This window comes from Thrips palmi, unplaced genomic scaffold, assembly GCF_012932325.1.
Source record: "Thrips palmi isolate BJ-2018 unplaced genomic scaffold, TpBJ-2018v1 HiC_scaffold_15, whole genome shotgun sequence".
NCBI lineage: Eukaryota > Metazoa > Arthropoda > Insecta > Thysanoptera > Thripidae > Thrips > Thrips palmi.
Window position 1 is genome coordinate 2,619,828 of NW_023144624.1, and position 13,927 is coordinate 2,633,754.

At 43.4% G+C, this 13,927-nt stretch overlaps 1 protein-coding gene across 2 annotated transcripts; it reads left to right on the forward strand.

Annotated features, from left to right (window-relative positions):
- The first annotated feature begins 1,842 nt into the window (after positions 1 to 1,842).
- LOC117640925 (ectopic P granules protein 5 homolog) lies at positions 1,843 to 13,874 on the forward strand. 2 transcript variants are annotated; one of them, XM_034377950.1, is made up of 35 exons: positions 1,843 to 1,988; positions 2,311 to 3,521; positions 3,604 to 3,786; positions 3,864 to 4,041; positions 4,127 to 4,760; positions 4,840 to 5,012; positions 5,100 to 5,240; positions 5,347 to 5,501; positions 5,576 to 5,708; positions 5,804 to 6,083; positions 6,168 to 6,285; positions 6,391 to 6,534; positions 6,629 to 6,806; positions 6,931 to 6,957; positions 7,239 to 7,478; positions 7,563 to 7,723; positions 7,804 to 7,977; positions 8,050 to 8,173; positions 8,276 to 8,463; positions 8,544 to 8,877; positions 8,959 to 9,285; positions 9,376 to 9,573; positions 9,656 to 9,787; positions 9,866 to 10,138; positions 10,207 to 10,390; positions 10,478 to 10,696; positions 10,789 to 10,949; positions 11,053 to 11,232; positions 11,343 to 11,512; positions 11,600 to 11,808; positions 11,898 to 12,173; positions 12,260 to 12,473; positions 12,554 to 12,763; positions 12,842 to 12,970; positions 13,060 to 13,874. In XM_034377950.1, exons 1-35 carry the CDS (start codon positions 1,956 to 1,958, stop codon positions 13,307 to 13,309), a joined length of 7,941 nt encoding a protein of 2,646 aa, XP_034233841.1. In that variant the 5' UTR covers positions 1,843 to 1,955; the 3' UTR covers positions 13,310 to 13,874. The 2 variants fall into 2 exon arrangements, with proteins under 2 accessions (XP_034233841.1, XP_034233842.1); XM_034377951.1 differs by lacking the exon at positions 6,931 to 6,957.
- The last annotated feature ends 53 nt before the right edge of the window (positions 13,875 to 13,927 follow it).

Below are 13,927 nucleotides of genomic sequence, written 5' to 3' on the forward strand. Positions count from 1 at the left end.
CACACACACGCGCGCGCGCGCGCACACACACGTGTGCACTTGGAGCCGCGACGACACCGGGGCTGGACGTTGCAAAACACATACACACACAGTCTTACACGCGGTAGTCGCTTGTCGCAGGTCGAGGTGGCTTGTCGGCTTGTCCCACCACGTGTATGCAAATCAGCCGAAACTGCGCGCTCCTCTGTGAATAGCAATAAACGCAAAGGACGACAACGGCGGCGGCGTGGCGGCGAACGGTCGTGCGCGCGAAACTTGATGAAAGTCATAGAGTTGCAGGTTGCAGGCCGGGCGCATTAACCGCGCGTGTGCAAGCCAGATCTGCCTCACGATTTCACACGGCTCGGGGTCAGGCAGGCAGTCGGGCAGTCGGGCGTCGTGTGGCCGGCTGGCGGCGGGCAAGCCCGGGGCAAGCCCGGGGCAAGCGGCCTGCAATTGGGCTCCTTATATGCCGCGGATGGGGTAGGACGACCGGGGCCGCGCTGCTGGATGCCGCCGGGTCGGACGGTCTCGGGGAGGACCTCCGCCAGCCTCCGCCGCGCCGCCGAGCCACCGAGAGCCCCAGCCGCCCGGCGCAGCGCGCTGCCTCCAAGCTCACGACCGCCAGGTCCTTTGAGCGGGGGCACGAGGCACGAGCAGGACATGCGCTGTTTCGCCACCGAGACTCTGCCGCACTCGGCGCTGCTCGGCCGTGCTACACCGGCACGGGCCGGGCACGACCCGCCGGCACGCCGGGCACGACGCGCCACTTGGAAACAGTCCCTGGCTGGACTGGTCAGCGCGGGGGCGGGGGCGTTCACGGCTACGACAGGACAGGAAGGAAATTGACCCGTCTGTTTCGCCAGCGACTGCGGAGACTCTCGAAGCACCGAATCACTGGGATTATGTCGTGAATACTCCACAAACAAGAGACAGTCTTGCCTAAAAAGTCCCTCGGTAGAACATCATCACTCGACACTGTAGTATTTCGTTTTGCACCTGCATTCCGAGACTGACTTTTGAGAGTCGTTACGTCTCTCTTTCACCTGTGGGCGACGCTCCATGAGTGCGAGAGAGACAGAGTGAGGAAAACGACTCTCGGAATCAGTCAGCTTGGGACGCCTACCTGGCCTAGCGATAGTCCAGCAGCCGGCCCCGTCTTGCAGTGCCGCGGACACGGCGCTCGACGCGGACTAGAGCATCACCACGGCGGGGCCGCGGCGGCGCAGGTCGCGGGTCGCGGGTCTCGGGTCGCGGTTTGAGAGCGACTGCGCTCCGGCCGCGGCTCCAGAGGCTCCAGAGGCCCCAGAGGCCCCAGCCCCGGCAGGGTGGCGGCATGGCGGCGCGAGGCGGTGGCGAGTCGCCGCCGGCCCGGAGCAGCCGGAGTGGGAGGGAGGGGCGTTCTGCGGAATGAAAAGTCCCAGGGGCACCGAGGGGAGGCCGCGAGGCTGCGGTCCAAGGGACCACGCTAGAACGTTACTAATGGGAGTGTAAGTCCGCACGCGTTCAAGCGCAAGGTCGTCTGCGCGGTGTTCAGGGGCGAGGTAGGCCACCGTCCTCACAACGGTGCGTTGCTGGCCCAGTGGGTGGCCTACGTCGCAGGCGCCACCTGCCGGGGTGAGGGGCAAACAGGCGGGGACGCTCATCCCGTCGCTGGACGCACCTGGTCCATAGACCATTCCACGTAATAGCCGCCCATTTGTGCCGATTAGCAAACAGAACATGCGTACGTACAGCCTGCAGCGGAAGGCGGTGGCAGCGGTGCCCCGAACGCGCACCCAGTCAAATGGCGCGCGCTTTCCCGCGCTACGAGGGTGCGCTCCACTCTCCGAGTCCGCCTCGAGACTTCGACCACACAAGACCGCAGGCGTGTTCGGGAACGCGCTTGTGGTTTCTGCTGGTGGTGTGTCATAACAAAGCAGAGGGAAGTTACAGGGAGATAACACGGGGCATTACTGTGCCGTTTATCCGATAGGATGGCGACGATGGAGAAAACCAAGTCGCGCCAGGTTTGTATCGACGATTGAAATTAATCTCTATGTGTGTATCTTTGGGTGGGAAGCGTTGCCACTGCTCTTTAGGACATAGAACAACAAGAAACCATAACCTCTGTCTTTGTCGTCATCTGCTTGTTGTGCAGCCTAAACACGGAAATTCAAAACACGTGTATTTTGCGCATTATTATTGTCAGCAGCAGTGATTGAAGCCCGTAAAACTATCTTCATTCTACTTTGTCGGTCTCTGACTGACATGTGGCTTAGATAAGAAAGTTTGTGGCATTTGGACATCAATCTTGCAAACAATTCATTTCATTAAACTTTCCTGTTTCAGCCCAAAAAGAAATCTAAATCCAAAAGGACTCATGAGACTCACATACAAGATGATCTAGCTAGTTCATCTATCTCATACCAAGAGGTTCCCACTTCTCCAAGTCATGTAGTGGAAGAGGAATTGGCTGATGCAGCAAAGGACTCAAAAAGTTCCAATCAAGGAGAGCCTGTCTTCTCAGACACAGAAGAATATCCTCTCCTCTCATCTGCTACTGAAGCTTCGCCCATTCAAACAGCAAGCAGTGCTTCTGAAGAGGGTCCAAAAGAGACTTCATCAAATGACTGTCATGTTGATCTTGGTGCAGCTACTGTTGTAGCTCCGGAGGAGAAACTTGAAAGGCCAGAGGTTGCCGAGGACATTTTGATTGAAATTAACTCCCCTGTACACAAGCTAGTCTTAACTGAACAAAAAAACAATGTTGAAGTTACAAACAGGCCCTCTGAAAATCCATACAGTTCTGTTTCTAAACAACTTCAGAAGGTTAAAACTGCAAGAGACGTTGAAGAGGGAATTGAGGCTGTTACCTCTGGGCTAAATGCAGCAAGTTTGTCTCGTGCAGCAGACATGAAAGAAAACAAACAAGCATTGACTGCCCAGCACAGAAGCATGGTGTTAGGGTCTCAAGCACAAGTGGGCAATAAAAGACGGGGAGATGAGGAAGCAAATATGCTGATTGTTAAGCCATTCAGTGATGATGAACTTTCTGCCTTATATTCCAACCAAGAGCTTGATGCTTGTATGGAATTTGTTTCCAGCTTTGTGGAGGCACATTTGCGTCCGTCCTCTAAACATACTCACCCCTTACATGACCTACTTGTTATTTACCTGCGCTCTATTAACAGACTTGTCATTAACCATATGGAATTAGAGGCAAATAAGAAAGAAAGTAAAGAAAAGCAGAGCCATTTGTGGATTTTAGAAACCACAACCATCACTGAAAGTGGGGAATGCCAGGATGGAAACCCAGTATCAGCCAGCCATGTTTATCAAATGTCCAAACTAAACCGTCCAACATTATCGCAGTTGAGACGCATCTTGGCAGGCATGAGAGAGCTTGTGAACATTACACATTCGTTGGACGCTTATTCATGTGAAGCTGCTCGTTTACAAATAGAAGGCTTAATTCAAAATGTTGCACAGAGTTGTCCCGAACTTTTATCGATATCTGAAAATTCTGGAGCCAGCCTCACTCTTGGCCCTCATACATCAAAGTGGGTATTCCATAATTGTGACTTTATACTCCATTCGAATTGAAGTTGAAGGTGAATTTGAAAATGTTTTATCCTGTTGCAGTTTAGAAAAGTCTGTCATGGATCTGCGAACATGCATTGCAATACTTTTCAGTTTCCAAAGAAGGCCAATGAGAGATGAGCGTTTTGTACGAGACACTCAAGATTGGCTGTCTCGTCTCGTTGCCATTCTAGTCCGTATTGGTAATTGGCAAGATCACATGTTTCTCCTTAACCATGTGTTGAGGTTTGTTGAAGATTTCTGTGGAGTATTCTCTGACATTTATTTGCTTTGATTCTAACTTGAATAATTTGATTTTCTAGATGTCCTGCGGGTGTAGGTCAATGGGCTTCAAATTTTGTACAGACTCCAGTCCCGCAGTACTGTCCTTCAAGTCCAGGGGCAAATTCACCGTTTGACAGCCCTTATATTGATCATGTCATGGTTGCTCTTGCTACTATAATTCTTCCAATTAGAGAGAGAGCGGCATTTCTAGAACAAGTAAGAGAAGCTTTTATCATTTCCACATTAGAAGTTCTGATTTTAATTTTATTATCTCCTTTTGACAACTTTATTTTCTTTGTAGTTTCGAGCTTCGCTAGGAGAGTTCAGTGGAACAACAGATGCTTGGATTGTCCTTGATTCAGATGGAGAGGATGAGGAGGGAGATGAAGATGGAGAAAATTCAGTTGCTCTGAGGGAAAATGACTTGGTAGCCCTCCTAAATCAGGTCGCCATTGGACCAATGTTTCAATATCTCCTTTGTGTTGAGAAAGGGGAGAGTAATGATGTTTGGACAGGTGCATCTGTTACACCCCAACACTTCCTTCGACTTCTTTCATTTAGCACTGTCCTTGTACGGCTTTTGCGCAGAGGTCTGGAGGCTCTTGCTGTACCTAGATATAGGCAGCTCTCCAAGAGACTTGGCCGTCTTGTTAGACACACTGTTCAATATGCCACTGATCTATGGCAGATTTTGAGTGAAACCTTCTCTCACGAAACTGACCCTGCTATGGGTTTGAGGCTGCAGGTGGAATATGATGCTTTCCTAGTTCGTGCCACAAATTGCATTCATTCCTCACGACATCTAGGCGCCTGGCAATTTCTAGCTATCCTACCATATAATATGGTCTCTCTAACTACTCTGTGGCAACTTTGGTATGCACTCCATGAAGAGGACCAAAATGAAGAAGCCATCATAAACTGTAATCAGCATGAGGGTGAGGAAATTTACCATATCTATTCATTTTAATAATATAATTAATGAGTTTACTTAACTTATTCTTAACCTTTTATTAGATTGGGAGGCAAAGGTGTACAATCCTTCTCTCAGAGCACAGCTGGAAGATCGTTTGACGTCCATGCCAGATTCAGAATCTTATTACCTTCTGACAACATTTGCCAACATGGCTCTTTCAAGGCACAATCATGACTGGGCGTTTATTCGAGCAGCTTGTCTTGATCTATTACAGGTAGAGTAATAAAATTTTCTGGATGTGTTTTTGTTATAAGTTAAACTCTAAATTTTAATAATAATTAAATTTCTTGTATGTTTTTAGATTGGTTTTCTTAGCTTGAATTCTCAAGAGGCCTGTTCTAAATCTGTTAGGATTCTCCTGAGTGGATTGGTTGCTAAACATCCCCCGCTCCTGTCTGAAATTCTAACAAGGCTTTCTGAAAACTTCTCTGCTGCTGGAAAAGTAGGTCAATGTTTTGTGAGCGGGGAACAATTTCCCCTCTCTTGGAATCGTCAATTGTAAACTGATTATTTGGATCATTGCAAAATATGTGTACCTCTACTTTCAGCTAAGTCTGTACCTCTACCGGGAACTCCCATTAAATCACTGGCAACCTGTGCGAGATGATGTGACCATTATAACTAGGTGGCTTTTACGGTTCCCTCTGACATCACCAGAAAATAACTTGGCTCGCTATATCCTTACCAACCTCAACTGGGGCTTGTATGTCTTTCTTTTATCTGAATCTATAAATTACATTTCAAGGCGTATCTCAAGAGAATTCCTTTCTCTTCTAGCAATTATAGTGGAGATCTGTTCCTGGTTCCTCAACTGCACAGAGATGTTGCAATACTGGTTCTCAAGGCTGCTCTTCAATACGTTCCTGATGCTACTGGAAGCACAGCAATGATTTCAGAAGGTTTGAAGCAGGTTGGCAACTTTTCTATTTTTGGAAATTACAGGCAATGTGGCCCCCTTTTGTAACACACAGTTAATCATGGTTTCAATATTTTCTCTGAGTGCAGGTATCGTCTATGGTAAGAGCTCAAACAGCAGAGCAAGCATTTCTGCAATGGGTGTGGGATATGTTTGCAAAATTAAGATTGCATTTACTGGACCAATCAGAATCCACAGTGTGGTCTGCAATGGTTAATTTAAATGAAATGCTTCACCATGTCCCTGATCTGGAAGTAGATAGTCTTGTTGAACTTGTTTTGGGAGTCAAGCAAGGACATAGTGTTGCCAGTTTTGCGGTTGTTGCAATTACTCAAGTGGGTCACAGTGTACCGCAAATTTGTATGCAAGGTTTGTAAAGTGAAATTTGAATGTTCACGCAAAAATGGATTGTCTCTGAAGTACCCAACATTATACTTTGTGCTTATGTTTTAGGCTTCAATCATTTGTGCCACCTTCTTTCATGTGGTCGCTATGAAGCTGTGTTGACATTACTGCGTCATATTATGCCCTTGTTTCTTGAATGTGTACCATCACTTTTAGAAACTGAGAAGTAAGTTCAAGCTCCTTTAATTAGTGCAGTCATTGCAATAGGTATTTTAACTTGATATTTTCCTGTAATGAAGGTGGGTTCAAAGGAATCATTTTCTTTTTCTAGGTTTCAAACAGTGTTGAATGGCTTACTTCAAGCAGATAGAACTTATGTGAAAATGGCAAAAAATTTGATTGTGTCTGATTTTCCTGGCCCAATTATTAATCAGTTTGGGAACATGATCCAGAGTCATTTGCACTATTTCCGAAGGTAAAGTTTAAGTCATTAATTCCGTGATGACAGTTTGATTTAAAACTCTCATGCAAGTCAAAAATTAATAATTGTATGATTTGATTTTACCTAGGTACAACCAGGAAGGCCCTCACACTTTTGTATCTTTGTGGCTTCAAGTCCTCACCAATGTACAAGATTGGGCTCGCAATCAGGGTGCACTTTATTTGTTGGACATAGTGTTAAGGACAGCGTTCTTTGACCCAGAATCTAAGAAAATTGCCTATGACCACCTCAGACAACTTTTCCAGGTTTGTAAGACTTTATTTTCTAATGTCCATTTTATAGGAAAGAGTCAGGAATCAGTTTGTTAATCTATACAAACATATTCCTAATATACTTTTCTCTGTTAAAATTTTCTTTTTGCTGTCTCAGAAAACATATACTGGACGAGATGAAGAGGTTAGTCTCTTTAAGATCCTTGATTCTTGTAATTTATTTGTGCACTGTAGGCATTTAAAAAACACACCATGACTGTTTTTATTTTTTTATTGCACGTCCTGCCAGTATTTTTTCTGCGTATTTTTATAATTGTTTTTGATGGCTTTCACTCAGAAATACTGTATGTTTTCTTCCTTTTTTTTTTTTTTTTTTTTAAAACATATTTGCAGTGTGTTGCTTTTCTTGCTTTGCACATTTCAGTTCTTCTCTTTTGAAGTTAATTTTGTTCATCTTATGTTTAGACAGGATTGGGCTCTCGACAGGGAGGAGCCCTCTCTTCCATCATGAGCTGGGTTTCATCTGGGACTGCAGTTGGCTCCCCTCTCCTGCCGGCTGTGTCTTGCCCTGACGGACCGTGGTTCGCATTCTTTGCCTTGGAGATTGAACAGGAGGAACTTGAAGACAAGACTGGATTGTGGAAGGAGGTCCAAAAGGAACTTGCATCTATGACGGGCAAGCCCTCTGTTGACAGTGCCATCAAAGTAAAATCTACTGAATGTATTTCAGAAAACTGAAAGTAAAGCTCACCTCTCTATTTTACTTGCAACCACTTTTTAAAATTTCAGAAGGCATGTTGTACATTGAAGAGACCAGCCCCTCCGTCAACAATGTTGAGTATTTACCGTTGGTCTCAACAAGCTCTTGATACTCCAATGGATCATCCTCTCCTTCCTCTCTTCTGGCAAAAATTCTTTTTGCAATTTTTATCTCGGGTTCCAACTCCATCGTAAGTTTAATTTAAACCTGTAACAGTAAATAGTCATGACTTCATCTTATCCTTGATGGTGCCTGGTTTCTCTCTTGTAGGGGCCAGGAAGTGGGGAGTGTTGGTCCAAAGTTCTTTGAAGGCATGGTAAATCTTATTTACCTGAAACGTATAAAGAAGAGATTGCAGGAGTGTAAAGAATTTTATTGGGCAGCTGTTGATGACTGCAAAACTGATGATCCTGAGAGGCGTACTTGGCTTGAAAATACATCAAAGTAGGTGTCAGCTGCTTTTAAAGTCACTCCTCATACCGAAAATTGTTGTTACTAAAAGGTTGTTGTTTCTAGGATGATTTGGACCTTAGGTCTTTGGTTGGAAGAACCACGGCTTCATGAACCCACACTTTACCTACCTGCATTGCCTCCTTTGTACAACGCAGAGAAACTTGCAACCATTCTACAAGGAGATAGGGTAAGGAGGGTCTGAATTGGATGGATCTAAAGTAGAAAACAAAAATCTTTCACAATGGTCATTTGGCAGCATAGTCTAATTTTATTGTTATTCTTCTTTCAGAAATTGTGGCTTGAGTTGATGGATTATAAGACTGTTTTAGAAGAACAGAAGAAATCAGCTCAGCAATGGGAATCTTCTCAATTCCGTGCCATTAGTCCATCCTCTCCTTCTGTTGAATCAAAGCAGCTACCTGTTCACAGTCACAACCGTGATGAAGGAAAGAATCCTGTGGAACGCACCTTGAAGAGGTATTATAATTTTTTAACAATGTTCTCTTAAATATGTGGAGGATCTTCTTGAGAAGTAATCATTTATTTACATTTTACAGACTTCAATCATATGACACTCCAGCAGGTCCTCCTGCCCTGAAGCCTTTCAAAGCTGTGCTTCCCCCTGTCAAACCAGAAGCCTTTCAAAGCCAGAATGCTACTTTTGATGCTTTGCGGGAGTCCATTAGGATAGTGCTGGAATATGCCCAACTCTATGCTCTGCGTATGGCTGAACACAACGCTCTTGACTGCAGTTTCTTGCAGATAGTCCCTTCTTTGTATTCTGATGTCAAGACAGAAGTTACACTCCAAGCTACTTGTCAGAGTGAGGGGTACTCAAACAACCATCAGAATATTGTGACCTGTGCAGGACCTGCAACAATTCGCATTAAGGTTTGAAATCTGAGATTTTAATGCAAACTCACTGAACCATTTGAATGATCAATGTATCAACTCCATCATTTCTGATTGTAGATAAGGGAGGCTCGTGTGAGTGATCGCACAGAGCACATGATCAACCAAAATCGTAACGACTGTGATGCTCTAATCACCAGGGCCATGCAGCCCCCACCTCTCAAAGTTTGTGCCAGCAGTGTTCAAATAGAGCAAACAATAAAAGCTCTATCTAATGAATACCTTGCTTTGCGCAATGAAGGTGTGAGTGAAGCCCTGGCAGCTCAGAGAATGCGTACAGTTGGAGTGGAACTTTTCTACCATTTGGTTTCACGGTACAATGAGGACCTTGCAGTTTATCCTCCCACCAAACAACTTTTCACCACCTGCCTGGAGTCTTTAGGCCAGGTGAATTTTCATTTCAGTCCTTCTGGAGTTTTATTATTTTGGATCTGGTGCTGGGTGGGGTCTAACTCTGTGTTCTTATTTTCCTCGAAGGTATTTATCAGTGGAGAAGAATGTGAGTGTGAGCGTTTGCTGGCGTGCATGGTCCAGTTTCCTCGCCTTGCTGGCCTGTTGGGTCCCCACTTCACTCCGACTATTGCTGCTACCCCTGTGTTTCTCATCATGTACAAGTCTGTGGTGGACATTTCTGTTCAGCCAAATGCTGACCTTAGCTTTGTCCTTTTATCCAAGGTGAATATCTTTATTCATTCATTATGTCTCTCTTTTTAATTAAATTTATAGTAGTTTATAATTATTTTGATTTTGTTTTTAGTTTGACATTGGTCAGTGGCTCTCAAAAGGAAACCCAAATTTAAGTGAATGTGACGAATTCATAAATTATGTGGGTCGGGCTTTAACAGCAATCGGACCTACTCCAGCAGAGGAAAAGCAGATTCTTCATGAGGTACAGTTTTGCTTCATAAATTGCTTTGATTATTTGTTTTCCCAGAAGATTCAAATTCTATGTTTGTCTATCTTGCAGATGTTCTGCAACCATATTCGGTTACTGCTCAAACATAAATTCCCCTTGCACTTTAATTCTGTATTAAATTTACTTCTTAAAACAAGTGAGAGTCAATCATTGTGTCCTGATGTTTGGTATTCTGTGATCAACGTCATCTTGACTCTGGGTGTTCCACAAGTTGGGCCTGGATCTTCACCATTGTTACGAATTGGGCCTAATATGAATCCAGGTCGTATAATGGAAGACTTACGATTGTATGCTGTGAACCAAAAGTTACTGCAGCACCAGGAGGTTGGTGTTAATTTTTTACTCTAAGTTGACGTTTATTCTTTTGCTTATTGGTAAATATCTTGTTTCAGTTGTTGGAGACTGTAGCTCTTCTGGCAAGTCATTTCAACCGCGAGCGTTTGCAATATGGTCTTTATGGGTTGTATCCCAAGTACCGTGTGTATGTTGACGCTCTAGCCATCTTTCTAGGAATCATTGCCCACTCTTTAGTTGTCAGCACTTTGCAAAATGGTCAAGGCGTGATATCAAATAAACGTAATTACACTTACCATATTTTCACATTTATGTGACTATTTTGAAATTTGTGTTTCTCCTTACATTTTCTCTTATTTCATGTGTCAGTTGTTGAACAATTATGGCCTAGTGTGTCAGCCATGTTCTTCCCTTGGATTGCTCCATATTGGACTGATCAGTTATCAGAACCAACAGCTGCTTGGATCCAGCAACTGACAGATGACCGCTCAGTTCTTCCACCTTGGATTGTTGGAGATGCATCCTATGCTCAACGTATCATGGGAACCTTTGTGGAAGTTATGAGATTTGTTTTAGACACCTTACCAGGTAAGGTACCTCCCTCCCCCATTTTCTGTTTGTTTTGGGTAGGCGGTGGTGAAAGATGGATTGTCATTAATATTGTAAAAATAATCTTTCAGCCAGCAGTAATCTTTTGGGCTACATTTGGCAATTTTATGTGTCACACTTTGCTCACACTGCTATCAAAGAACATACATTGACTGTTGTGCATACAAACTTGTTGACCTTACCTTGGATGCGATTTTGGCCTGCACCATCTCACCTAGATCTTATGCTCAAGGTACCTTGTTTTTGCTTATTGTATAAGTTATTATTTGACATTGAACACCTGAGTAATTTGTGAAAAAGCATCAGCATAATTTACTTAATTCTTATTTGTCTAGGTTGTGGATCAGTATTTGCCTGACTGTCATGCCTTTCTTGGGGCTGTTTTTATTGAAATTGCATGGACTAAGTGGTTAGCACATGCAAGTAGTTCTGAGTCCCCAATGGCAGTTGTTCGTCTCCACACCTGTCTTCTACATCTTTTTGTCAAGCTAGCTAATGAGCCAAGTGTGCGACAGGTAATTATGCTTCCTATAATTTTTAATAAATGCTGTGACTTTTAGTTATGATAATGATCGAATATATTTATTGTCTTGTCTGAATCTGAATATTTGTTGGTCATTTTCAGTCGGGAAAAATACTTTCACTTTTGGTCGAATCTCGCAAACTTGCTTGGCATCTCTTAGACGCGCACGCGTATGAACCAGTTGTCAATTGGTATGTTATGAGTGTGGATCCTAGATCAATTCTTCGTGTGGAAGACCAAGACGGTAGTGCAATTGACAGTGCTGTGATATAGTAAGTTTTTGTATTATATTTGATGTCCTATACCGTACCCTATCTGTGCAATATGGTTCTAATTTATTTATTTTGTTTCTGTTATAGTCTTCTACAAGTAGCTGCTGGTTATACTGCTAATACTACCCAGTTCCACTCTTCTACATTGCGCAAAAGGCAAATGTTTGTTCGTTCTGGTGTAAAAGTGCTTGTGACTTGTGCAAGTAGATACAAGTCAATGCTAAGCTCTAATAGAGTTGACTTTTTTGAAGTGATTCAGCGCATGTTGGACGACATTGAAATTGTTGTTGCTGCAAGTGAGTGGGAAAATTAAGATGTGTTGGAGGAATCAATAAACAAGTGATGAGGCAGTCTGATATCAGTGTATTGTTTGTTTGTTTTGTAGCGGTTCCACAACAGCAGCAGGTACCAGAGGCTGGTTTACTTTTGACTGAATTACTTGGTGTTGTTAACCAGCCTCCTGGCAGTGCCTTGGGTGCACTGGCTCTAGAAAGCTGTGTTTCGTGGCTTTCGTCCCTAGGATCTGTCCCTGGGTCTCAACGCCAAAGCACTGTTGTTGTTCCTGCTCTGCTTAAAGTTGTAGGCAGTACAGTGAATGATTCTTCTGCCCTTGGTGGTATTCTGGAAGCTACACTTGAATCGTATTTCTACAATGCTGCAGGTTTGTTTAATTGCTTTGTATTTTCTATTTTTTTGTACTAATTATCTTTATTTATTAGCTCTTGAATATGGGTCCTTTTGATTCAGGGGATGAAACTAAAAACCAGTGGTCGAGCGCTGTTTCTATACTTCAGCCCACTGTTCCACGTCAACCTCCCACAGAAGAAGTTTTAATTACTGACGGTAATTTATTGAGTCTGCATGGACTTCTCCTTCTTCAACTTCGGTTGTGTCGTGACATCAGGGAGGAAGCCATTTTGTTGTCCAGCCTCATGACTTGGCTGAACTCTGTGCGGCCTACGTAAGTCTTGTTGCAATGCCATCTTTAAGTTTAGCTTTTCACCCTTTTATTAATTTAAATTGTTTGATTTTTTATTGCAGAGAGCAAGTGGAAGCAAAACTTACTCTTTTATGGTGCCAAGTTTTGTATCTTGCACAACGTCAAGTTTCTCAATCCGGGGATCGAGCCACAGCAGCCTCATGTCTGCATCAGCTAGTGCAGCATGCTTCAGCTGTGGCAGAACATAAGGCTGGCGGCTGGGGCCTCCTTAGTGCCATTGGCATTGGCAAGCAGCTATCGGTCACCCCAAGGTGAAAGAGTTTGCAATTGACAAGAATTCTTTGTTGGCTAGTGGTTTGAGTCAGTTTCAAATTTTTCTTTAATTTTAGGTGCCGCCTTTTGTGCCGTTTTCTATGCGCATTTGTATCAGCTCAGTTGCCTGAGAGCAAGGTTGAATCGAATCTCGTAAGAAGTACACCCAACTGTGCTGGTTCTATCACCAATGGTCCCTCCACCAAGTAAGTAAAAAAACGTTTTACTCTCAGGGAGTACTGATTGAAGGGAAGTTCCAACACATCCTTCCTAACACTGGCAAAACTCCTTCCAGATCCGATCCATCTTTGGATATTCACCCTACTGCTGATGCTCTGAAGAACCTTGCATCCTTGGAGGGTTTGTTGAGTAACAAATTGTATGCTGGTGTCAGATCGTGTATTGAATCATCGGTTATATATGTACGCAACCCTGAAAATTCACTTCATAATGCATCAGAAATTTTGCAAACTTTGGCAAAACAGCTTTACACTGAAAGATATCTCCACGCATCCTTTGAGGTGCAGAGAGTGAATGAGAGGTGATTTAAGAAAATGCTTGTACAAAGTGCCTTCTGACTAAAGGTTACACCTACTTAATGGGGAACAGTATCTAGTTTATGATTGTGTGCCATATGTTTCTTTTTTTTCTATATTGATCTATATTTTCTTTGTACCTTCAAAGAAAGCTTTGATAACTACCAAAAATTATTCATGTGATAATGCAGTTATTGCATGTTGACCAATGTTGTTGTTGACTGGTATTTAATGTGATTATAGTCGCAAATATCATCTACTTGAACAAATGTAAGTGTCTTTTCTTGGAATTCAGTCACTGGACTCTTATTTGCACACCCATTATTTATTGGGTGTTTGGTTCTTATCTTCACTTGTCATTGTAATTGTGATTTTGCTAAGTCTTCTTTGGAATTTTTCTGCCTGTTTCTCTAACATTGTTATGTATTTTGGGCTGTGATGATTTATTTTCTTTTATTCCTGTCAGTTGCTTTAAGTCATGTTAAGTTTAGGTGACCTTGTTCCCTGATAATTTACCCTTCCATTCACTTAATCTTCTTATTGTTGAAATAAAATCATTTCTGTAGTAACATTGCACAGTAGATTTTATTTCATTTTTATCCTGAAGGGTACAACTTGTCCAATAAT